Genomic DNA, 25,489 nt, shown 5'->3' on the forward strand with positions numbered 1-25,489 from the left:
GATGCGTCCCAAATTGCACCCTATTCCCTACATAGACCAGGGCCCATAGTGCACTATAGGGAATAGGGTGCCATTTGGGACGTAGTCTTAGAGTAGTATGTTGGCTGAACTCTATTTAATATGCAGATTTTACACATGTAATGCCCCCTGAAGGAATTTCTACAGCTCTTGTGTGTTACAATGTGGTTAAACCACTAAGATTAGAACCATATCTGCTGTTTCTCACGGATATCATGGCAAGTAAAGTTCCAAGAATAAATATCAAGTTATGAAAGGTTTGTGTGTGTGCGCTGATTGTGTGTATACATGAATGTGTGCCTACATGACCGTGTGTATATTTGTGCTTGATTACATTGTATTACAATGTTAACTAGAATCTCTCTTCCCCCTCCAGCCTTGCTGAGTTCCCCCAACGCTGCCCTCCAGAACTCCCTGGCCTCTGTGGTCTCTGGCCCCCCCAGCGCTCCCTCCCTCAACACCCCCACCCCCATCGACCCCTCCTCCATGCAGAGGGCCTACGCTGCCCTGGGCCTGCCGTACAGCAACCAGACCGCCACCCCCGGTCAGACCCCCCCAGGGGGACAGAACGCTACCCAGGGGCAGCATCCACAGCTGATGAGACCCATCAATGCACTAGGTAAAGAGTGGTTTTGTATAGCAGGGCTGTGTTCAGTAGGACACTCCACAGAAGACATTTGGAAATGTTTTGGAATGGAAAATGGGAATTAGTGTTTCTTATTGGACCAGTTCAGGTGGTCCCTCCCTGTTTTTATCAATTTTCTGTTTGCTGCTTAATGATCACGATCCCAGGTGTGTCAGTTTGGGAGAAATGTTTGATTAAGAGACCATAGTTTAGTCAGTCTCCATTGGACCATGCTCAACAGGTTTTATTATTTAGTTAACCATCTAGTAACAGTTTCTACTTAATTTAACTGCGTAAACATTAAAGCGTGTGTGTGCTTCTGTCTTGTCTGACGAGACGTGTGTGTATAATACAATCTTAACTTGCGTCTAGACACATACAGATTTTAACTTGCCGTGTCTCTGTTTCTCCAGGTAACCAGATGGCTCTGGGGGGCGGGGCGATGGGCGTGGCCTCGTCAGATCAGACCAACCTGCACTCAGACTCTCTCAACGCCAACAAGTAAGTCTCAGCAAACATACATCATGTCTAGGAGCTGTGCCAAGGAATTGATTGATTGAATAAGTGGTTATTAAAAAACTGTTGCTTTAGCTTAGAAGAAATAGATCAAGTGACTGATACATGAAAGTAGGCGTATAGCACGATCATGGATAATAAGTGAATACATTTAGCTGTATTGAAGATTCTCACACAGGTTTCCATATGAAGTGACTTGTTGACACAGCACCAGACTTAATTGAATTGGAACTCCTCGTGAGCTTTTGTTCAGGCCTATGTAAGATGTTTTCCCTTGTCCTAATCTCCCCCTCTCCTCCCCCTGTCAGTCAGCTGCTGTCCGACGGGTCAGGTGTTGGCTCCATGGGGGGTAGCCTGCCCACCGCCGCCCCCCTCTCAGCATCGGGAGTCAGGAAGACCTGGCATGAACACGTCACTCAGGACCTCCGCAACCACCTCGTCCACAAACTGTACGTCCAGGTGGCTGCAGTGGGAAAACGACCATAGAAAACTGTTAAAATACTCTTACCTCAATGGAATACTAAACACAAGTCTCTCAGAGTTGTGGTTCATTTCCAAAGCAGTGGTTTTGTATTGTGACTCACCGGGAGCCTTTAGATTTATTGTCACCCACCACACAAACAACTTCCTAGTCACAACCACCCACATCCACTTATATCAGATGCTCTGTAATGAGAAAGTCATGTTCTTAAGGCGACATAAGCAGTGAATCACTTGAAAAGAGTCTAGAGACTCAGAGTCCTTCCCATGTTCATTAGTTTGTTTATTCAATGCCTCTGCTCTCTCCTTCTCTCTGTCCAGAGTACAAGCCATTTTCCCCACCCCAGATCCGGCAGCTCTAAAGGATAGGCGGATGGAGAACCTGGTGGCATACGCTAGGAAGGTCGAGGGGGACATGTACGAGTCTGCCAACAGCAGGGTACGACACACACACAAGCTAGGAAGGTGGAGGGGTACAGTGCATTCGGAAAGTATTCGGACCCCTTCACTTTTTCCACATTTTGTTACATTACAGCTTTATTCTAAAATGGATTACGTTTTTTCCTCATCAATCTACACACAATACCCCATAATGACAAAGCAAAAACAGATTTTTAGAAATGTTTGCAAATGTATTAAAAATAAAAGAAATCATATTTACATATTCAGACCCTTTACTCAGTACTTTGTTGAAGCACCTTTGACAGCGATTACAGCCTCGAGTCTTCTTGGGTATGACGCTACAAGCTTGGCACACCTGTATTTGGAGTTTCTCAAAAAAAAATCTCTGCAGAGCCCCTCGCTCTGTCAGGCTGAATGGGGAGTGTTGCTGCACAGCCATTTTCAGGTCTCCAGAGATATTAGATCAGGTTCAAGTACGGGCTCTGGTTGGGCCACTCGAGGACATTCAGAGACTTGTCCCTAAGCCACTCCTGCATTGTCTTGGCTGTTTGCTTAGGATCATTGTCCTGTTGGAAGGTGAACCTTCACCCCAGTCTGAGGTCCTGGGTGCTCTGGAGCAGGTTTTCATCAAGGATCTTTTTATACTTTGCTCTGTTCATCTTTGCCTCGATCCTGACTAGTCTCCCAGTACCTGCCGCTTAAAAACATCACCACAGCATGATCCTGCCACAACCATGCTTCACCGTAGGGATGGTGCCAGGTTTCCCCTAGGTGTGACGCTTGGAATTCAGGCCAAAGAGTTCAGCCTTGCTTTCATCAGACAAGAGACTCTTGTTTTTCATGGTCAGAGTCCTTTAGGTGCCTTTTAGCAAACTCCAAGCGGGCTGTCATGTGCCTTTTACTGATGACTGGCTTCCATCTGGCCACAACCATGAAGGCCTGATTGGTGGAGTGCTGCAGAGATGGTTGTCCTTCTGGAAGGTTCTCCTATCTCCACAGAGGAACTCTGGAGCTCTCTGTCAGTGACCATCGGGTTCTTGGTCACCTCCCTGACCAAGGCCCTTCTCCCACAATTGATCAGTTTTGCCTGGCGGCCACCTCTAGCAAGAGTCTTGGTGGTTCCAAACTTCTTTAATTTAAGAATGATGGAGGCCACTGTGTTCTTGGAGACCTTCAATGCTGCAGATATTTTTTGGTATCCTTCCCCAGATCTGTGCCTCGACACAATCCTGTCTCAGAGCTCTACAGACAATTCTTTCGACCTCATGGCTTGGTTTTTGCTCTGACATGAACTGTGGGACATTAAATAGACAGGTGTGTGCCTTTCCAAATAATGTTCAATCAATTGAATTTACCACAGGTGGACTCCAAGTTGTAGAAACATCTCAAGGATGATCAATGGAAACAGGATGCACCTGAGCTCAATTTCGAGTCTCATATCAAATGGTCTGAGTACTTATGTAAATAAGGAATTTCTGTTTTTTAAATAAATTTGCTAAATTGTGTAAACCTGTTTTCGGTTTGTCATTATGGGGTATTGGGTGTAGCTTGAGGGGAAAAAATATAATCAAGGGGTCTGAATACTTTCTGAATGCACTGTATGAGTCTGCCAACATTAGGGTACGATGTGCATGCTGGGAAGGTGGAGGGGGACATGTATAAGTCTGCCAACATTAGGGTACGATGTGCATGCTGGGAAGGTGGAGGGGGACATGTATGAGTCTGCCAACATTAGGGTACGATGTGCATGCTGGGAAGGTGGAGGGGGACATGGATGAGTCTGCCAACATTAGGGTACGACGCGCGCGCTGGGAAGGTGGAGGGGGACATGGATGAGTCTGCCAACATTAGGGTACGATGTGCATGCTGGGAAGGTGGAGGGGGACATGGATGAGTCTGCCAACAGCAGGGTACGACGCGCACTGGGAAGGTGGAGGGGGACATGGATGAGTCTGCCAACATTAGGGTACGACGCGCACTGGGAAGGTGGAGGGGGACATGGATGAGTCTGCCAACAGCAGGGTACGACGCGCACTGGGAAGGTGGAGGGGGACATGGATGAGTCTGCCAACAGCAGGGTACGACGCGCGCGCTGGGAAGGTCGAGGGGGACATGGATGAGTCTGCCAACATTAGGGTACGACGCGCGCGCTGGGAAGGTGGAGGGGGACATGGATGAGTCTGCCAACAGCAGGGTACGACGCGCACTGGGAAGGTCGAGGGGGACATGGATGAGTCTGCCAACAGCAGGGTCCACAGCTCACATTCCCCAGAAACAAGCCCCCTGAATAGTCCTCAGTGTCCTGCTTTTATCTGTTCTATCAGTTTGTGCTCTTACCAACACTTGAGCACTGAAGTTGATGAGCCATAATGGTGGTAAACTAGTTTTTATGCATTCTAATAGTTTGGAGTTTTTAGACTGCTAGATTGTTTTGAACTACATTACCCAACCATTTTATTCATTAATTTGTTGTCTCCCCTGCAGGATGAATACTACCACTTCCTGGCAGAGAAGATCTATAAAATCCAGAAGGAGCTGGAGGAGAAGAGGAGGTCTCGGCTCCAGAAACAGATCATCAACCAGGGGCCTCTGACGGCTGCAGGAGCCCAACAGCAGCCTGGAGGTCTCCCGCAGCCCAACACCCTGGGCCCTGGGCAGTCTGTTAGGCCACAGAGTGAGTACCAAGCCATAACCCTAAACCCGAACACTGGAGGTGGTAGTAGTGGTGGTGGGAAAAGACAGGGCTTTTCTGGAACTGTTTGGGGGGTTGCTTTTCTGCCGTCTTTGTTTGCTGCTCTTCTCCAACCCTTAGCTTATCCTGCTGTCTTTCTCTGCTTCCTCCTCTTTCTCAGATGGGCCTGTGTCTATGCCCAATGTGCCAAATCAGATCATGAATCGCATGCAAATTGTTCAAGGTACCAACCCCACCCTAGGATTTCTTACTTAAGGCAATTTGTGTGTGGTGTGAATCTGCGTATTCGTGTCGATCAATTTGATGTATGCGCTTGGCATCTCTCTACAGGTGTGTTGTGCGTCATGTCCCGTGTGCGTGGTGAGGGCGTGTGTGCGTGGTGAGGGCGCGCTTCTTGCCTGACGTTGTGCTCCACCTCTCCTCTGCAGGGCTCAGTCAGTTCAGCCCCATGGCCCTGCCCAACATCCAGATGTCCCAGCAGCCTCTAGGGCCCCGTGCCGCCTCCCCCATGAACCATCCCACACAGATCAACATGGGCTCCGTCCCCTCCGTGAGTACCACACACACACACACACTAGGATATATAAGGGTGTCCTGTCAACACCTCCCATAATGCGCTAATTTTGACCAGAGCCCTATGTAGGGAATAGGGTGCCATTTGGTATGCAGGACATAATGTTCTCTCCAGCCATGACTCACCGTATGTTGGAGAGTATTTTTAGTGGCCAAGAGAGAAGTGTCAGTCAGTCAGTTAGGACCTTTTGTTAGGTTGAAATGATGCAGCAGCACCACCCCTCTGAAGTAAAGTACAGCACTGCTGGCATGGTTTACCGTTGTACCAAGACTGACAGAGAGAATGGAGAGAACAAGGGATGTGAGAGAGAGGGGGAAGGATGGAGAGTTTGTACTCCCAGCATTCCCTCTTAACGCTCAGCAGCATCACGGCGACAGTTCTTTAGTAAAAACCAAAGCGTGGGATGCGGGAGTTACAGGGGTCACGTTTCAACACACAGCGCGCCATTTATTTTAGTTTTCCTAGCGCTTTGAGTCAGTCAGAGCGCCGCTTGCTTACTGATGACGCCGTCTTGTCGAGAGCTCTCGTAGTGATAATTGATGATCTCTCCCGTTATAGACAACCCCTCTGTTGGTGCTGTCTGGAAGAGACGGCACAGTGACTAATTGAAATGGAAAAAACTGGTTGTATTCAGACTTTAAATTGGTATTCACATAGGCTTGAAGGGATATATTGAAATGATGCTGTATTTTAGGGGCCCCAGACTATAGCATTAACCTCTCTGGGGTATGTGGGACGCTAGCGTCTCACCTGCGGGACACACTGCCAACAGCCAATGAAATAGCAGGGCGCCAAATTCAAAACAACAAAAGTCTCATAACTCAAATTTCTCAAACATACAACTATTATAACCCATTTTAAAGATGCACTTCTCGTTAATCCAACCACATTGTCCGATTTCAAAAAGGCTTTACGGCGAAAGCATAACATTAGATTATGTTAGGACAGCACCTAAACAAGAAAAACCACACAGCCATTTTCCAAGCAAGGAGAAGCGTCACAAAAACCAGAAATACAGCTAAAATTAATCACTAACCTTTGATAATCTTCATCAGATGGCACTCATAGGACTTCATGTTACACAATACATGTATGTTTTGCTTGATAAAGTTCATATTTATATAAAAAAAAAACATTTTTTACATTGGCGTGAAATGTTCTGCCTCCCAAAACTTCCGGTGAATGAGCACATCAATTTACAGAAATACTCATCATAAACGTTGAGAAAATATTAAACTGTTATTCAAAGAATTATAGATACACTTCTCCTTAATGCAACCGATGTGTCAGATTTCAAAAACACTTTACAGCGAAAGCACACTTTGCAATAATCTGAGTATAGCGTTCAGACACGATACCAAACCCGCCATTTTGTCAACAAAACTCAGAAATAATATTAGAAATATTCACTTACCTGTGATCTTCATCAGAATGCACTCCCAGGAATCCCAGGTCCACAATAAATGTTTGTTTTGTTCGATAAAGTCCATTTATGTCAATACCTCCTTTTGTTTGCGCGTTCAGTCCACTACTCCAAATGCAGGAAGCGCGTGCAAATGTCACGACCAAAAGTAAAAAAAAGTTATATTTACGTTCGTAGAAATATGTCAAACGATGTATAGCATCAATCTTTAGGATGTTTTTAACATAAATCTTCAGTAATATTCCAACCGGACAATTCCAATGTCTTCAGAAAAGAAAAGGAACACAGCTAACTCTCACGTGAGCACACGCCTCTGAGCTCATGTCATTTTCTCACTCATCAACTTCCAGGCCCTCTTGTTCGCTCCATATTCACAGTAGAAGGTTGAAACAACGTTCTAAAGACTGTTGACATCTAGTGGAAGCCTTAGGAAGTGCAAAATGAACCCTAAGTCACTGTATACTGTATAGGTAATCACTTGAAAAACTACAACCCTCAGATTTCCACACTTCCGGGTTGGATTTTTCTCAGGTTTTTGCCTGCCATATGAGTTCTGTTATACTCACAGACATCATTCAAACAGTTTTAGAAACTTCAGTGTTTTGTATCCAAATCTACTAATAATATGCATATCCTACCTTCTGAGCCTGAGTAGCAGGCAGTTTAATTTGGGCACGCCTTTCATCCAGACGTCAGAATACTGCCCCCTACCCTAGAGAAGTTAAGGCTGGCATACTCCTCTTTACGCTTCATTGTGTTTGTGTATATCTAGGATTTGATTGATTGGTTCTCCTATTACCACAGTAACACTCTCTCCTCCTCAGATGGGTCTGTCTCCCTCGCGGATGCCACAGGCCCAGGGCATGCTGGGATCCCACGGCGGCGGCAGCATGGTGGGCCAGACAGCCAATCAAAATAGTCAATTCCATCCCCCTCAGACCCCATTTCCCCCCTCTGCCTCCGGTGCCATGAATGCTAACAACCTGGGTCTAGGCCAGCCCCCAGCACAGGCTGCTGTCACACAGGTGAGAGATAAAGGGAGGGAGGGTTAGATAGATGGTGGGAGGGAAGGCCTGGTCTACTGGGGGGGTTCAATTACCCACTAAAATCAGTAACCATCACAACTCACACACTGACTATCATGAGGTTCCCTTAACTCAAGTCTCTGTGTGTGATTGGTTTATGTGTATGTAATCGTTGTTCTGTGTCGTCGTGTCTTCTGTTTGTGTGTGTGTGCGCCTCCTCTCTCTCCCTACAGCAGCAGTCGCCGCAGCAGCAGCAGAGTGCTAACCTCCCTATGAGTGCACTTGGTCCCCTGGGCCCCCAGCTCCCGTCCCAGCCCCCCCCGCGCTCTACTCCTCCACCCTCTTCCTCCACAGGGGGGCCCACTACTAACCTGCAGCCCCCCAAGCCCTCCAGCCGCAGCTCAACCCCCACCCTTTCCACCCCCGGTCCTGGTCCTTCCAACACCCCTCCCCGCCCAAACCTGACCCAGACCCAGCCTCCTCAACCCCAGCCACATACTCCCCTCCAGCCACAGACTCAGTCCCAACCCCAACCGGAGCTTCCTACAGTGCAGCCCCCGACCACGCCGGTGAGAGCCCTGAGACTGCATGGCATGCCCTTCCACCTTGAACTTCTACCTACACGACATCCCTTTCTAACCTCTCACCTTCAACCCTTTCTGGTTGACCTTTTGACCTCCATTGACCATGCCATCTTGTGTTCTAGCTGCATGACAACCATGGAATGTCTGATCTGTCCCCCAAACTCACTAGTCTCTCACTCACTGTTTTCACAAATTGTGAAGAACTTGCTTTCCACTAACTGCTCATTTGACCCTCTTCTTATTATTCTTCCTTTTTCCCTCTTTTTCTTTCTTTTGCTCACTCTCCTTTTTTCTCGCTCTCGCTCTTCCTCTCACTCTGGCGCTCTCTCCTTCTCTCTCTCTTTCAGCTTTCTCAGACAGGTGCCAGTCTGGATAACCGGGTGCCCACCCCAGCTTCTGCCGCCAGCGGCGACTTGCATTCGCACTCCCAGCATGCTTTGCCTGACCTGCCGGCCCAGGAGACCAAGGCCGAGCTGCAGCTTAGGGACCAGCGGGAGTTTGAGTCGGCCAGTGGCAAGAACGAGCCCAAGATGGAGGTGTGTTTTGTTTTTTTCATTCATTCAGGCTTGATTAAGCTGAGCTCCAGAAGTCATGTGAAGTCCATCCATGTCATTAGACAATGTTGAATCATAGAAATAGAAGCTATGAATCACATGGTTTATACTGTAAACAAGGCATTTTCCCTAGCTTTATTAATCGCCCATCTTTACTTCCTGTTTGCAGACTGAGGAGGACTCTGGTTCCCTGTCAGTGAAGGAGGAGCCAGAAGAGAAGCAGGTGCCAATGGAGACTGAGGAGAAGAAGCTGGAGATGAAGACTGAGCCCAAAGAGGAGGAGGGGGGAGGAGCCAACGGCACAGTGTCCTCATCCCCTTCTCAGTCACGGAGGAAAAGTGAGCTCTCTCTCCTCTCCTCCTCTCCTCTCCTCTCTCTGCCAAAGCAAGTGAAATGGATAATAAACAATACAAAAGTTCTAAAAGAATGAAGACATTATGTCTATATACAGTGTTGTAACGGTGCGCAAATAGTTAAAGTACAAAAGGGAAAATAAATATAGGTTGTATTTACAATAGTGATTGTTCTTCACTGGTTGCCCTTTTCTTGTGGCAACAGGTCACAAAGCTTGCTGCTGTGATGGCACAATGTGGTATTTCACCCAGTAGATATGGGAGTTTATCAAAATTGTATTCTGGCCATTCTCTCTCTCTCTCGCCATTCTCTCTCTCTCGCCATTCTCTCTCTCGCCATTCTCTCGCTCTCGCTCGCACTTTCTCTCGCTCTCACCCTCTCTCAAGAAGGGACTAGGGACAGGACAAGAAATTGGTCTAGGATGAAACTTATTAAAAAACACAGATTAAATCTCTTTCTCTCCATATCTGTTCCAGTCTTTAAGCCAGAGGAGCTGCGCCAGGCCCTCATGCCCACCCTAGAGTCTCTTTACAGACAGGACCCAGAGTCTCTACCCTTCAGACAGCCTGTAGACCCCATGGTACTGGGCATCCCAGTGAGTACACACAGACACGCTACAGACAGGACCCAGAGTCTCTACCCTTCAGACTGCCTGTAGACCCCATGTTGCAGGGCATCCCAGTGAGTACACACTACAGACAGGACCCAGAGTCTCTACCCTTCAGACAGCCTGTAGACCCCATGGTACTGGGCATCCCAGTGAGTACACACTACAGACAGGACCCAGAGTCTCTACCCTTCAGACTGCCTGTAGACCCCATGGTACTGGGCATCCCAGTGAGTACACACTACAGACAGGACCCAGAGTCTCTACCCTTCAGACAGCCTGTAGACCCCATGGTACTGGGCATCCCAGTGAGTACACACTACAGACAGGACCCAGAGTCTCTACCCTTCAGACAGCCTGTAGACCCCATGGTACTGGGCATCCCAGTGAGTACACACTACAGACAGGACCCAGAGTCTCTACCCTTCAGACAGCCTGTAGACCCCATGGTACTGGGCATCCCAGTGAGTACACACTACAGACAGGACCCAGAGTCTCTACCCTTCAGACAGCCTGTAGACCCCATGGTACTGGGCATCCCAGTGAGTACACACTACAGACAGGACCCAGAGTCTCTACCCTTCAGACAGCCTGTAGACCCCATGGTACTGGGCATCCCAGTGAGTACACACTACAGACAGGACCCAGAGTCTCTACCCTTCAGACAGCCTGTAGACCCCATGGTACTGGGCATCCCAGTGAGTACACACTACAGACAGGACCCAGAGTCTCTACCCTTCAGACAGCCTGTAGACCCCATGGTACTGGGCATCCCAGTGAGTACACGCTACAGACAGGACCCAGAGTCTCTACCCTTCAGACAGCCTGTAGACCCCATGGTACTGGGCATCCCAGTGAGTACACGCTACAGACAGGACCCAGAGTCTCTACCCTTCAGACAGCCTGTAGACCCCATGGTACTGGGCATCCCAGTGAGTACACACTACAGACAGGACCCAGAGTCTCTACCCTTCAGACAGCCTGTAGACCCCATGGTACTGGGCATCCCAGTGAGTACACGCTACAGACAGGACCCAGAGTCTCTACCCTTCAGACAGCCTGTAGACCCCATGGTACTGGGCATCCCAGTGAGTACACGCTACAGACAGGACCCAGAGTCTCTACCCTTCAGACAGCCTGTAGACCCCATGTTGCAGGGCATCCCAGTGAGTACACACTACAGACAGGACCCAGAGTCTCTACCCTTCAGACAGCCTGTAGACCCCATGGTACTGGGCATCCCAGTGAGTACACACTACAGACAGGACCCAGAGTCTCTATGTTGCAGGGCATCCCTCTAAGTAGCCCACCCCTTAAACCACTCTATAGAGAACCACAGAGCTCAAATACCCTTTAGTCATTCCACCTGAAACTTCCAGTCCAGCAAATCTGAATTATACTCCTAATACAGACCTGCCAACATGCACACATTTTGCGTACCAACTACGCAAATCTCTGTCCTTATACGCAGGTACGAGATCCCAGTTAAAAGTATGCAGAAATGAATAGGGCCTGATACATTTTTTTTTTTATTAATAAAAAAACATGAATACAAAAGAAATCCTCTGAGTAAATCTAACATCCCGATTCTCGAACTGCAACACACAGACATGTACGGAGTTTGTGTCAACAGACATGGAGATGAATACATCGTTATTGGATGTAGCTACCCCGTGTCAACCCCTCCTGTTTGTTGTGATGTTGAGTTTGCCGACTGTCAGCTGTACGTAAACACAGTCCACTCCGTGTGTTGTGGAAAGGTAAACACTAATTGTTTCAAGCTAACGTTAGCGAACATAAGGTGGACATTCAGTGGGCTCTAAAGTGACAGCAGTTCACTCACATTTGCTAGTGAAAGAAATGAAATGCAAATACGAAAAATAACTTGTCGCATTTGTGCGAGTGTGATATACATTTAATTCGTAATGTTACGAGGATCCTACCTGAGACTGTAACTATAATTATGATCCACGTCACAAAAAGCATTGTAAAAGTAAAATAAATATAAACATCTTGGCATTAAATGGAGTCAGGAGTTTAGAAGACTGAATGATGAAGAATGGGTGTCTGGTATTAGCTATGGAGGCAATACTTCTAAAATGCATTGCACTAGATTTGAGATTTTATACATTTTTGAAACTGAAATGATGTATGCACTGCAAAGAAATACAATAGGCACCTTTACATAGGCTGAAACAACAGACTCTTCTGGCGAACAGCGTTCAGATTCCCTTTGCAGGTAGTCTACTGAACAGCGTTCAGATTCCCTTTGCGGTAGTCTACTGAACAGCGTTCAGATTCCCTTTGCGGTAGTCTACTGAACAGCGTTCAGATTCCCTTTGCGGTAATCTACTGAACAGCGTTCAGATTCCCTTTGCGGTAGTCTACTGAACAGCGGTCAGATTCCCTTTGCGGTAGTCTACTGAACAGCGTTCAGATTCCCTTTGCGGTAGTCTACTGAACAGCGTTCAGATTCCCTTTGCGGTAGTCTACTGAACAGCGTTCAGATTCCCTTTGCGGTAGTCTACTGAACAGCGGTCAGATTCCCTTTGCGGTAGCCTACTGAACAGCGTTCAGATTCCCTTTGCGGTAGTCTACTGAACAGCGTTCAGATTCCCTTTGCGGTAGCCTACTGAACAGCGGTCAGATTCCTTTTGCGGTAGCCTACTGTAAAATACTTTTTCAGAGGACTGGACTGAACCAGGTGTGATCCATAATGTTTGTCTAAGCACGTGTGCTCATGAAAAAACTGTACTGGTGTCAAGCCTACGCTCTACCTGGAGAGACAAAACCAGCTTTCTGACGAGGAGCTGTCCATTGGCCAGGACACCCGTACCTACATAGGAAGCCAAGGCAAGCTGGATCTGAAGACCTTCTATGCAGATGTCAGTAATGTATTTTCTTCTGCAGTAGACTACATGTTGCTGAAATTTCCATTTGGCGATGTGCTCCTCCAGCATGCAGTGGTCGCTGACATTGCCAACAGGCAGACTGCCAAGTTCTCATCCCTCGACTTTTTCATGGCACACTTTCCCTGCATTATTCCTGAGGGAGCCTCTGTTGATCTGGTGGAAGATTAGTTTAGACTATTAGGCAACACCATTTGAGCGGAGTCTGGTCAACATGCACACGGATCAGGCCTGGAGAGAAGTCAGCACAATGGAGGGGGGGGGGGGGGGCTGTGATGCTGGGGATATTGGTCATTTTCCACAGCAATGCAGACTGCGAACGAATATTCAGTCTCGTTTCCAAGAACAAAACCCAGTACAGAGGCTCCCTCAGTACAGACCTGCTGAGTGCCCTCGTTACCAAGAAGGTTTCAATGATTGCCAGAAGAACTGTTTGCCACAGAGAAGTCTACCCTGATACCCTGCTGCATAAGGCTAAATCTGCTAGCTACCTGTCTAGGAAATGGTTTCCTGAACATTTGAAGGTCTCCAGAAGATTTGTTCTCACCCACTGTTTCCTATCATAGCCTTTTCCTTTTTATTATGGATAACATGTTATTTGATGCTCTGCTTCAAACATTTGTTCTCCATATCAGAGTTTAAAAAAAAAGTTTGATCGTGGATAAGGCGTTTGTACAGTTTGTACCTAAACAAATAACTTATTTGTTTAATAAAATAAACTCCAAGAATAAAGGCCCTTTTGTTCTTTCTAATTAGATCTTGTTAATGTGTGTAAATGGAATGCTGTCATATAAAGTATTCCAACCTTTTATAGACTTGATTTGGTACAATTCTATAATTGCGATCAGACTAACAAACATCGCGCACACGAGTGTGCGGTGGGGAAAGAACTCCAGTTCGGCCCGTACTACGTGCGCGAGGTGAATCTACAATTTGCCGCACGTGTCTGGTACTCTAAAAAGTTGGACAGGGTTGGCAGGTCTGCTAATATTTTAGGATGAATCATGGGTTATATTCACTTTATTTTCTATGAAAATATGTCTGCAAATGTTTGTTAGGTGTAGCAATTGACTGATGCGGTCTGATGAACAGCTGACTTTCTTCCCTCCAGGACTACTTTGACATCGTGAAGAACCCCATCGACCTGTCCACCATAAAGCGTAAGCTGGACACAGGTCAGTACCAGGAACCCTGGCAGTACGTGGAAGACATCTGGGTCATGTTCAACAACGCCTGGATCTACAACCGCAAGACGTCCCGCGTCTACAAGTTCTGCTCTAAGCTGGCCGAGGTGTTTGAGCTGGAGATAGACCCCGTTATGATGAGCCTTGGCTACTGCTGCGGCCGCAAGGTGAGATGAAGGGATGGGAGGCGGGGAGGGTAGTGGAGAAAGGGAGGGAGGGATCGGAGGCAGAGATTTTCATCTCTGGAATGAACTTTTCTTGCAAATCTGTATTCTAACATTTTATCGTTGGCCACTTCCTTTGCAGTATGAGTTCTCTCCTCAAACTCTCTGCTGTTATGGTAAGCAGTTGTGCACCATACCCACCGGCGGCATCTACTACAGCTACCAGAACAGGTAAGAGTTGCCTCTCTCTGCACTAAATGGCAGAGTGCTCGATCAGAACACTGCCCCCTTGCTCCGCCTGGTGTTCAGGTCATGTAACTGCAACTACTTTTTCCTCTGCATGCGTTGGGATGGGGTTGTGCAGCACAGCGGCCGTGGCGTGTGAATAGATAGCATAACGCTGTAACACAAGGCCGCATGCTCTGAGCCCGTATTAATAAAGCATCTCCGATTAGGAGTGCTGATCTAGGATCAGTTTGTCCTTTTAGATCACTAGATAACGCCATAAGATAACGTGGATCGGGGGGGGGGGGTCTGATCCTAGATCAGTACTCGTTTGCAGAAATGCTTTATGAATATACAGGCCCTGATCTCTCTTGCAGCATGGTCTACTGTTCTCCCATGTTCTAATGGAAACATTTGCATTGAAGTTTAATGTGCAAGTACTTACTGTACAACTCTGACATAGGAATCACTTTTCTGATGTTCATATGCACTGACAACCTTTTTAGGTAGTCATCTTATTTCAGATCTGTACATTTAGCAGACACTTTTATCCAGAGTGACTTAGTTAATGCATCTACTTAAGGCAGCTAGGTACGACAACCACAATTCAGTTATATCCAGTTGAGGCAAGTGGATGCTTTGAATGTCTGTTGGTGCTCTTTGGGCCTGGTGCCATTTTCTGTGTTCCGTGTGCTATAGTGTGTGTATGTGTGTGTCTCGTCTTGTTCCAGGTATCATTTCTGTGAGAAGTGCTTCAATGAGATCCAGGGGCACAATGTGACGTTAGGGGACGACCCGGCACAACCACAGACGTGAGTCAACCCGTCTCTGCTTAACTTGTTCTCCAGTTCACTTCATTCATCTCATTCAAACTCCAATAGGATCTTGTTTTATATTCAGGTATTTGCAGTAAATGTTTGTTTCATGTCATGATTTAACCGTGTCATCTAACCAGTTGCTGTCTTCTCTGCCTCTTCAGAATGATATGTAAAGACCAGTTTGAGAGGAAGAAGAACGATACACTAGACCCTGAACCGTAAGGCTCTTTAACCAGCCATCTGTAACCAGCTCACACTCACTCCATATACCTTTCATATCAGCCTGCTGCTCCTGCAATGTCCCTACTAGACTTCCTGCTCAGCTCTGAAGCGCCGTCTGGTGTTTAGTTTTATATCACCTAGGGGAGCATTTCAACATGTACACCTTTGGCCACGTGCTTGATTTTCAATAGACAACATAAGAGCCACTCATAGATCTCCACTTTTGCTCACCTTTTAATTTCTGTTCTATTTACACATTTGAGGTTTATTATAATGAAAAGTATATTTTTTTTATGAATACATGAATGAATAATGGCCTACATATGACTATTGTATTCCAACCCCTCCTACAAAGGCGCACTTGCATTGGTCTGCTTGCACGTGCGTAAGAACTGGAGGAATATTAAGTGAATGTTGATCTCTCTCTATGGCTTCCTGTTCTAGCAGTCAAGCCAATCAGCACTCTTACATATCGTGAACAGTACAATTGAAACAAACAAGAAGAGAAACTGTTGACCTAAATGGGGGACATACCGGGTATAGCTGTTAATGGATTTCTGTAGTAAACCAAGATGTGGTGTTTTTGTCACCAGGTTTGTTGACTGTAAAGATTGCGGACGGAAGATGCATCAGATATGTGTTCTACACTATGACGTCATCTGGCCATCCGGGTAAACATCCAGCTTAACCTCTGACATTGTCACAAAATGGTGGGAAGAAGTTCTATTCGATACCAGTTACATGAATGACTCTTTTTCTTTCTCTCACTCTGCAGATTCATCTGTGACAACTGTTTGAAGAAGAGTGGGAAAACACGGAAAGACAACAAGTTTTCTGCAAAACGTACATCCTCTTGTCCATTCCCTGGCCTTAAGCCCCATCTTAAAGTGGCAATCCGCAGTTGAAACAATAACAAAGCATTATCACTGTTTCGGTACAAAGCTGAGTGATGGGGCTGGAGAAATGTAACTGCTTCCAAATTCATAGAGCAAGCTATGGATGCAAGGACTGACCATCTGGTATCAAAAATATAGTTTTATTATAGGCTATATAGTGTTTGGTTACATTTACTTTGTTTTCAAACATTGGAGTAAAACAGCTTATTTTGGGTTCTGATGGGGTACGATGGTTGAACTGAGCTCATGAGGCATTTATAAGGCATATTTTTCAATAATCAATGTGTACACTGTATCAGTCCTTCAAGGTCATCATTTGATGTAGCAACAGCTGATTTCCCCTTTTAAGAGTATTGGAATACTTAGCCAATTCGTCATGCAATATAAAAAAAAAATGGCCAAATCTTTTTAAACATCTGTTTAATAGCCTAGTTATTCAAGCTTTACAGAAGCCTTTTCTCTATATGACAAACCACTTCCATATGGTAAATGTCATGGACTTATGACATACTGGCTTTCTCCAATTACCTGCAGTAGCTCTCTTTCACCCACACATTTTCAGTTTTGCCTCTGGTATTTGTAGTACCAGAGAGCGTGTTTGACCATTCCATGCACATGGCATTAAGCTAAATTAGACTCTGTCATACATAAAACATGTCCTGCTGAATGAAGGTTTGTGACCTTTTTGGACCAATCTCTCTCCGTGTGTGTGTAGGGTTGCAGACGACACGGTTGGGCATGTACATCGAGGACCGGGTGAATAAGTATCTGAAGAGGCAGAACCACCCTGAGGCAGGGGAGGTGTACGTACGAGTGGTGGCCAGCTCTGACAAAACTACAGAGGTCAAACCTGGCATGAAATCCAGGTAGAGACTGAGGAGTGGACACGCACGTGTAGTGCACTACCTAACATTTTAATGTACTGACGGTATACACATTTATTGCACTTCTTTAGTTGTGCAGGCACTTTCACAGCATGTAAGGAAGTCTTGTCTGTACCTCAACATAGTCAATACACCGAATATTTGTCCACGCTCCTGTTTTATTGTTGCCAGTAAACAGTGTGGTCGGCACCCTTGTTTGACTTTGGCTTTGCAGAGAGCCCAGGAGATAAGAATACACCACATAAAACCTAATGATCATATATTCATCTCTTAAATTCCATGTTGTTGAACCTGCATGTTTGAGCAGATGTATACACTCCCTGTTACTGCCTTCAATGGTCAGTTCATATTTAGCAGACGCTCTTATCCAGAGTGACTTACAGGAGCAAATTAGGGTTAAGTGCCTTGCTCAAGGGCACATCGACCTTTTGTTTACTGGCCCAATGCTCTTAACTGCCCATTCAGTTTGGCCTCTTTGACACGTGGTTAATGTGCGATGTAGACAAGACGTCTGTCTTTCTGGGGTTTTTTCTGGTCAGGTTTGTGGACACCGGTGAGATGTCTGAGACCTTCCCCTACAGAACCAAAGCGCTTTTCGCCTTTGAGGAGATCGACGGCGTGGATGTGTGTTTCTTCGGGATGCACGTTCAGGAGTACGGCTCGGACTGCTCCTTCCCCAACACCAGGTCAGCACCTGTACCCCCTACATGGGGCTGGTCCGGAGTACCTGTACCCCCTACATGGGGCTGGTCCGGAGTACCTGTACCCCCTACATGGGGCTGGTCCATAGTACCTGTACCCCCTACATGGGGCTGGTCCGGAGTACCTGTACCCCCTACATGGGGCTAGTCCATAGTACCTGTAATGGGGTACACGGAATGTGATGTTGGTAGACCCTTGATTCAGTAGTAACATATTACATAAATAAATGTATACATTTTATAAATGTGTTGTTGAAATAATTGATGACGTAATGGAAATGACTGACTAACCGATGACATTTGTTTATTCCTGTGTCTCCCTTCCTCCACAGACGGGTTTACATATCTTACCTGGACAGTATTCACTTCTTCAAACCTCGACTGCTAAGGACGGCCGTCTATCATGAGATCCTTATTGGCTACCTGGAGTATGTAAAGAAACTCGGGTAGGTCTTAATTAATAGTGCAATCAAATGCATTCATATTGCAGTTTTCTCAAGTAAACCACTTTACTTGATGGAGGTAACTCCCCACTTGCATTAAATATGTCTCCCTCCCAAAACAGCCAACCGTTGTCTCTTCTCCCCCTCAGCTACTCTCAGGGTCACATCTGGGCGTGCCCCCCCAGCGAGGGGGACGACTACATCTTCCACTGCCACCCTGCCGACCAGAAGATCCCCAAGCCCAAGAGGCTGCAGGAGTGGTACAGGAAGATGCTGGAGAAGGCCTTCGCTGAGAGGATCCTTCATGACTTCAAGGTGATTTTGGATTAAGATTATGGTTAGGATTAAGGTAAGGATTAAGGGTTAAAGTTAGATCCCCCAAGCCCAAGAGGCTGCAGGAGTGGTACAAGAAGATGCTGGATACTGCTTTCGTGGAGAGGATCATCCACGACGTCAAGGTAGGCCTCTCAATGGCTAAAGCCTTTCAGGCCTATCTTGTAGACTTGGTACAGTTGAGTCCCCAGCCTTGGCCTTGGGAAAGTTGTCTTCTCTTCAAACGGGCCAACCAAGCCTTCAACCTCTAAAGTGTTTTGAGGTTTCTGAATGTATTAATAGGGCTAGAACAGCAACAACCAGCCAAGCAGAAGACTCATATTAGTTGAACATTTGTGTCCATTGGGCATTTAAAGTAATCTTCTATGTTTTTCTCCAGGACATCTTCAAGCAGGCGACAGAGGACTGTCTGACGGGGGCCAACGAGATGCCCTACTTCGAGGGGGACTTCTGGCCCAACGTGCTGGAGGAGAGCATCAAGGAGCTGGAACAGGAGGCGGAAGAAAGGAAGAAGGAGGAGAACGTAGCCTGCTCCGACACACCTGAGGTGGGAGGAGGAGAGATGAGTCATAGGGTAGACCGATGATAGTACTAGAGACATCATTATCAATAGCTAACCTACCTACATGAATACATAACTCCTACCTGTCTAGTCAAATTTGTCTTAAAATGTTTTTATTAATGTGAAATAATTTATTAGTCGAATGCATAACATGCATGTGGTGAATGTTTGTGCCCTCACTGTCCTGTGTGTAAACATTTGTTAATTTGCCATATATTTCTAACTCTTCCCTCTTCTCTTCCCCTCAGGGCACGCCGGGGGACACGAAGAACGCCAAGAAGAAGAACAGCAAGAAGACCAATAAGAACAAGGGCAGTGTGAGCCGAACCAATAAGAAGAAGCCTGGCATGCCGAATGTAGCCAATGACCTGTCCCAGAAGCTCTACGCCAGCCTCGACAAACACAAAGAGGTATGATGACGTCACCACGCTTGCTTTGAAATGCAGGTCGTCTTTCAATGGCTTTAACTGTTTTATGAAGTTGTTTCTTAGAATGGTGCCATTTGTAGGTTCTCTTCTATTATCTCTGAGCTGGGATATTATTGGCCTGACCCAAACCCAATGGCAAACAATCAGGAATTGAGTGACGCTCTCTTCTCTCAAGAGTATTTCTCCTCTTTCCCTCCAGGTGTTCTTTGTGATCCACCTGCACTCGGCCCAGATGGCCAACATGTTGCCCCCCATCATTGACCCTGACCCCCTGCTGAACTGTGACCTGATGGACGGCCGCGACGCCTTCCTCACCTTGGCCCGGGACAAGCATTGGGAGTTCAGCTCTCTCAGGAGGTAATGATAATACATTTTATTTGTATAGCGCTTTTCATAATGGAGGAATCTCAAAGTTCTACCTCTTAAATTCTACGTTAGAATTGAACAATTATGACTGTTGACTTAAGTTGAATGCACTGACTAAGGCGCTCTGGATAAGAGCCTCTGTTAAGTGTGTTAAGTGTCCTAAATGTATCAAAAAGGAAACATTCATTAAGAATCAAGCCAGCTAAAGCAACAATGGTAGATGCTGAAAGGCCTTCACAGGAGAGTCTGTTAAAGTGAGTTTTGGTATTTTTAAGACAGTTTTAAAATTGCTTGATGGATGGAGTGGCTCAGACGGTAAGGTAGAGCGTTCCGTAGGCCAATGGTTTCTAACCTCTCCTCAGGGACCACCAGACGTTTCACAATTTAGTTGAAGCCCAGAACTAATTCACCTGATTCACCTATTCAAGGCTGGTTAGTTGACAAGTTGAATCAGGTGTGCTAGCTGTGGAATAGATCAAATACATGGAACGACTGGGGGTCCTTGAGGAGAGGTTTGAAAACCCCTGCCATAGAGGACCATTGGTTGATGAATTCCTACCATTTGTTCCCATAAGGTGTAAGTGGAGCACCATGTGCATGTTGGTGGAGCTGCACAACCAGGGTCAGGACCGCTTCGTCTACACCTGCAACGAGTGTAAACACCACGTGGAGACACGCTGGCACTGTACTGTCTGTGAGGTAAGACACACACACACACACACACACAAACGTGCGCATACATACTCACCGTCTTTGGAGATTTATACCATGTTCCTGTGTCCCAATCAATCAAATGAATTTTATGAAGCCGGTTGTCAGTGCTTTACAGTAACCCGGCCTAGACCCTAAAGAGCAAGCAGGCAATAGCTGTGCTCTCTGTCACTTACATCTGCCCATGCATGTATTAACCCCCACCTCTCTCCTCTCAGGACTTTGATCTGTGTATCAACTGCTACGCCGCCAAGGGCCACGAGCACCAGATGGTCAAGTGGGGCCTGGGGCTGGACGACGACGGCAATGGAGCGGGCGGCGCCGGCGAGGCCTCTAAGAGCCCCCAGGAGTCACGCCGTCTCAGCATCCAGCGTTGCATCCAGTCCCTGGTTCACGCCTGCCAATGTCGCAACGCCAACTGCAGCCTGCCGTCCTGCCAGAAGATGAAGCGCGTGGTGCAGCACACCAAAGGTAATGAAATTGGTTGCTGGCATCAGTGTTCTGCCGTTGTTCCCTTGAGCAAGGCACAACCCCAAAACTGGGGGGGGATACACTTAGATGTATCCTTGACAATTGACAATAACATATCTTATCTATTTTAGGTTGCAAGAGGAAGACCAACGGTGGTTGCCCCGTGTGCAAGCAGCTCATCGCTCTGTGCTGCTACCATGCCAAGCACTGCCAGGAGAACAAGTGTCCTGTACCGTTCTGTCTTAACATCAAGCACAAGCTTAGGCAGCAGCAGCTCCAGCACCGCTTACAGCAGGCTCAGATGATGAGGAGAAGAATGGCCACCATGCAGGGAAGAGCAATGCCCCAGAGCTTACCGTCCCCCCCTCAGGCCCCCACTACAACTCCCAACACCACCCCCTCACACCCCCAGCCAAACACACCCCAAACCCCCCAACAACCGCTTTCGAACCAGCCACAGACCCCAAACGCTGCAGGTATGTCACCAGTGTTCCCTCCTCGCAACGGTCATCCCCTAACGCCAGCTTCCCAGGGCAAGGGGGGACCTCAAGCGTCTCCTTTACATCAGCAGCAGTCACCTCTCCCCCCGCAACCTCCCCAACCTCAGCCACCCCCTCAACCTCAACAACCTTCTCAACAACAACCCCCTCTCGCTCCGGTCACGATTGCGCAGCACATTGCGATGGTGCTCCAGTCGCAGCAGCAGAACCAGCAGAACTACCGGGTCAACATGAACGGCCTGCCACTGCACCAGCAGAACCCCCAGCCTCACCCCCAGCAGCAGCAACGCATGGCTGGACCCATGCAAGTGGTTGGGGGTCAAATGGTGGGACCCAGAGCGCCCCAGGGCATGCAGCAGCCCATGGCCCCAGGTCAGTGGCCCAGCGCTGGGGGAGCCATAGCGGGAGCTCAGCCTGGACAACCAGGAGTTGGAGTCCCTCCTCAGGTGGGTCAACCCCAGCAGGGGATACCGATGCAACAGAGACCCATGATGTCTCCTCAGCAACAAGCTCAGAGGATGCTAGGCCCCCAGACGGGAGGTCCCAGACTCCAGACACCATCCCAGAGACCCGGGGCCATCGCCCCCAATGCCCTCCAGGACCTCCTGATGACCCTCAAGTCCCCCAGCTCACCCCAGCAGCAGCAGCAGGTCCTCAACATCCTGAAGTCCAACCCCCAGCTCATGGCGGCATTCATCAAACAGAGAACGGCCAAGTACCACGCCAGCAACCCCCTGCAACAACAGCAGCCAGGGATGTTGGGAGCCCAGCCGGCGATGCAGGCTGGGGCCGGGGGGGGCCAGAGGCCCGGGATGCCCCCTCAGCAGCCTCAACAACCCACCGCCCAGGGGCAACTCATGAACCCTGGACACAACCCCCAACCCAACGCTGCCCAGATACAGGAGCTCTACCGGAGACAGCTCCTTCGGCAACAACAACAGCAGCAGCAACAGCAGCAGCAGCAGCAGCAACAGCAGCAACAGCAGCAACAGCAGCAACAGCAGCAACAGCAGCAACAGCAGCAACAGCAGCAGCAACAGCAGCAACAGCAGCAGCAGCAGCAACAGCAGCAGCAGCAACAACAGCAGCAACAGCAGCAGCAGCAGCAACAACAGCAGCAGCAGCAGCAGCAGCAGCAGCAGCAGCAACAACAGCAGCAGGCCCATCCAGGTCAGTTCCCTCCCCAGACCCAAGGCCAGACGGCCAGCTACTCTCAGCTCCGCATGCAGCAGCTAACCATGCATTCCCAGGTCCAGCACCCTCCCATGGCCCAGATGGGTCAATCTGGCCTGGGCATGGACCCCATCTCCACCACCCAGAACCTCTTGCACCAGCGGATGCTCCAGCAACAACAGCAGGGTATCTCTAACCAACATGCCATCCTCAAGCAGCAGATGGGCGGCTCCCCGGTCCTGCCTAGCCCCACCATGAGTCCCCAGGCCCACCTGCTGGTCAGCCAGCCCCAGCCTGGAGCTCACCTCACTGGCCAGTCCCCCATGGCCAATGCCCTCTCCAACCGGTCCCCTGCACCTGTACAATCCCCGTGCCCGCCCTCGCAACAACCCCCACATTCCAGCCCTTCGCCCCAGGTTCAGCCCTCATCCCACCCGGGGTCCCCCCACCCGGGCTTGGGGGGCCCCATGCCTGGCTCCATGGACCAGGGACACTTGGCAGAGCAGAGCGCTATGCTATCGCAGATGAGCACGCCCGCCAGAGGGTTGAAGAATGACTTGGGCACGGGAGGGGATACAACAGGAGATACGCTGGAGAAGTTTGTGGAGGGATTGTAGCATTAAACAGGAGACTTGGGCTGTGTCCCAAATACGTGACACCCTATTCCCAATTAGTGCACTAGGGCCCTGCTCAAAGTTAGTGCACTATGTAGGGAATAGGGTGCCATGTGGGATGCATCCAGAAACAAACCACACTCTCCCCATCCTCCACTGATGTACTCGGACTCTGGGCCCGTCCCCTTTTTGAGGCTTTGTTCTTAATGAAAAATCTTTTTTTTTTCATTTTTTTTTTTTTTTTTTTACTGACATGTACAAAGTTTCAAGAGATGTAAAAAGAGAGAAAATGGGATAAAATGAAAAATGCCAACACTTATAGGGGAATGTTGATGTTTCTTCTTCCTAATGAGTCGGGATTTTGCAAATTGCTGTTTAAGAGACGTTTAAATCACAAAGAATATATATTTTTTTGGTTGTTTTATTTGTTTGGTATTTGGTATGATGTCATGCCTTTTCCGTTTTCTTTTTTAAAGAAAATGTACAAAACAATTGCATTATAGTATTCATACTTTTCATTTTGTACTTTTTTTTAATTTCTTTTTTTAAGTAAAGCATTTTTTTGTTTTGTGTTGAGACTGTAAAATATTTTTGTCTGGGAATCGGAATAGGTTTCTTTTCTCTTCTCAAGCTCTTCTCATTCCTGGGACATACATCCAGAAAATGTCTCCCTATTCCCAATATAGTGTAGTGCACTATATAAGGAATAGGGAGCCATTCCAGATGTAGCCCTGGCAATTGTAATCTAAAGTGTTGTACCATTTTTATAGATCCACCTGCATTTGAGAGGGAGGGACTCTTTTTCCTCTTTGTGACGTGTGTGTGTGTGTGTGTGTTCGAGGAGAACTATCCATTTGTATTGAAATAGGAAATGGACTATGGCAGTTTGTAATACACTGGCATGTATGCAGAAACACTTGACACACACATACACGGAATGCCAAACTCTCAAAACACACACACGACAAAATCTCACTAGCCTGGAAACCGGAATCTGTCTTGACTTGCGGATGTAGAAAATTGTGGTTCTGTCATTTAAAAAGTTTGTCATTTGTTGTGTAAAGTTAAGTATATAAAGAGAACAGACAACCGACTCCTATCCTGAGGGCGAATGGGGGACAGAAGGAGTCTTATCCTGAGGGGGAATGGGGGACAGAAGGAGTCTTATCCTGAGGGGGAATGGGGGACAGAAGGACTCCTACCTGAGGGGGGAGTGGGTGTTCACTGCTTGACTGCTTGTTTGTTTTGAAAAGAGAGAAATAAATAAATAGTCCAGCTGTCTATCAACCCTCCATCCTCATTCCCCTCTCTCAAAAACACAAACTTGAATAAAACTTGGGGTGGGTTATGTTCTCCTAGCTCCATATTGTAAATCATGCAAGTTGTTATTAAGCAAAAATACTATAAATATAAGGAAGAGCGAATGAAATCACTGTATAAACTGGTTAAAGACTCATTTCTTACTTATATACCATATTGTTAAATAAACTGTGTGCAACAGAAAACACTTGGAGTTATACTTCTGTGTCATAGTGGTTTGTGGGATTGTTTTCCCTGCAATTTTGATAGCATACTTGAACTAGGATGAGGTTGTGAGCATGTTTTAGAAAATGAGTGGAAAAGTGAGTATTAGGGCAGTCTCAGAATGAGAACAGGTAAAGTGAGTATGTGGGCTTCATTCAATAATCTCTCAAGAAGCCATGCAAATTTCAGGTTAAACGGGCTCCCGAGTGGCGCAGCGATCTAAGGCACTGCATCTCAGTGCTTGAGGCGTAACTACAGATACCCTGGTTCGAATCCAGGCTGTATCACAACTGGCTGTGATTGGGAGTCCCATAGGGCGGCGCACAATTGGCCCAGCGTCATCCGGGTTTGGCCATCAATGTAAATAAGAATGTGTTCTTAACTGACTTGCCTAGTTAAATAAAGGTTACTTAAAAAAAAACTACACACAAAGCTGTTGCAAATGACTGTTACCATGATTTCAGGGGAGAAGCTGTGGATTTTTGAATATTTTATTGTTGGATCAAA

The 25,489-nt window shown here is 47.4% G+C and overlaps 1 protein-coding gene across 7 annotated transcripts in view; it reads left to right on the forward strand.

Annotated features, from left to right (window-relative positions):
• The window catches only part of LOC106564464 (histone lysine acetyltransferase CREBBP), a 39,248-nt gene extending 14,271 nt beyond the window's left edge, over positions 1-24,977 (forward strand). Inside the window, exons 5-32 of one of the 7 annotated variants that reach the window (XM_082958732.1) lie at positions 395-637; positions 1,057-1,144; positions 1,468-1,608; positions 1,961-2,078; positions 4,526-4,715; positions 4,894-4,956; positions 5,162-5,283; positions 7,555-7,755; positions 7,989-8,324; positions 8,687-8,875; positions 9,063-9,231; positions 9,724-9,842; positions 13,875-14,114; positions 14,254-14,342; positions 15,068-15,148; positions 15,316-15,372; positions 15,970-16,047; positions 16,152-16,219; positions 16,988-17,138; positions 17,696-17,842; positions 18,190-18,303; positions 18,450-18,615; positions 19,013-19,180; positions 19,444-19,605; positions 19,823-19,980; positions 20,565-20,688; positions 20,919-21,171; positions 21,303-24,977. In XM_082958732.1, the coding sequence (XP_082814858.1) occupies positions 395-637; positions 1,057-1,144; positions 1,468-1,608; positions 1,961-2,078; positions 4,526-4,715; positions 4,894-4,956; positions 5,162-5,283; positions 7,555-7,755; positions 7,989-8,324; positions 8,687-8,875; positions 9,063-9,231; positions 9,724-9,842; positions 13,875-14,114; positions 14,254-14,342; positions 15,068-15,148; positions 15,316-15,372; positions 15,970-16,047; positions 16,152-16,219; positions 16,988-17,138; positions 17,696-17,842; positions 18,190-18,303; positions 18,450-18,615; positions 19,013-19,180; positions 19,444-19,605; positions 19,823-19,980; positions 20,565-20,688; positions 20,919-21,171; positions 21,303-23,461 (6,194 nt within the window). In that variant the 3' untranslated portion in view covers positions 23,462-24,977. The other 6 variants (XM_082958733.1, XM_082958735.1, XM_082958734.1 and 3 more) reach the window with 6 other exon arrangements.
• Positions 24,978-25,489: the final 512 nt, after the last annotated feature.

This window comes from Salmo salar, chromosome 12 (assembly GCF_965601325.2).
Source record: "Salmo salar chromosome 12, fSalSal1, whole genome shotgun sequence".
In the NCBI taxonomy this organism is placed as follows: Eukaryota; Metazoa; Chordata; class Actinopteri; order Salmoniformes; family Salmonidae; genus Salmo; species Salmo salar.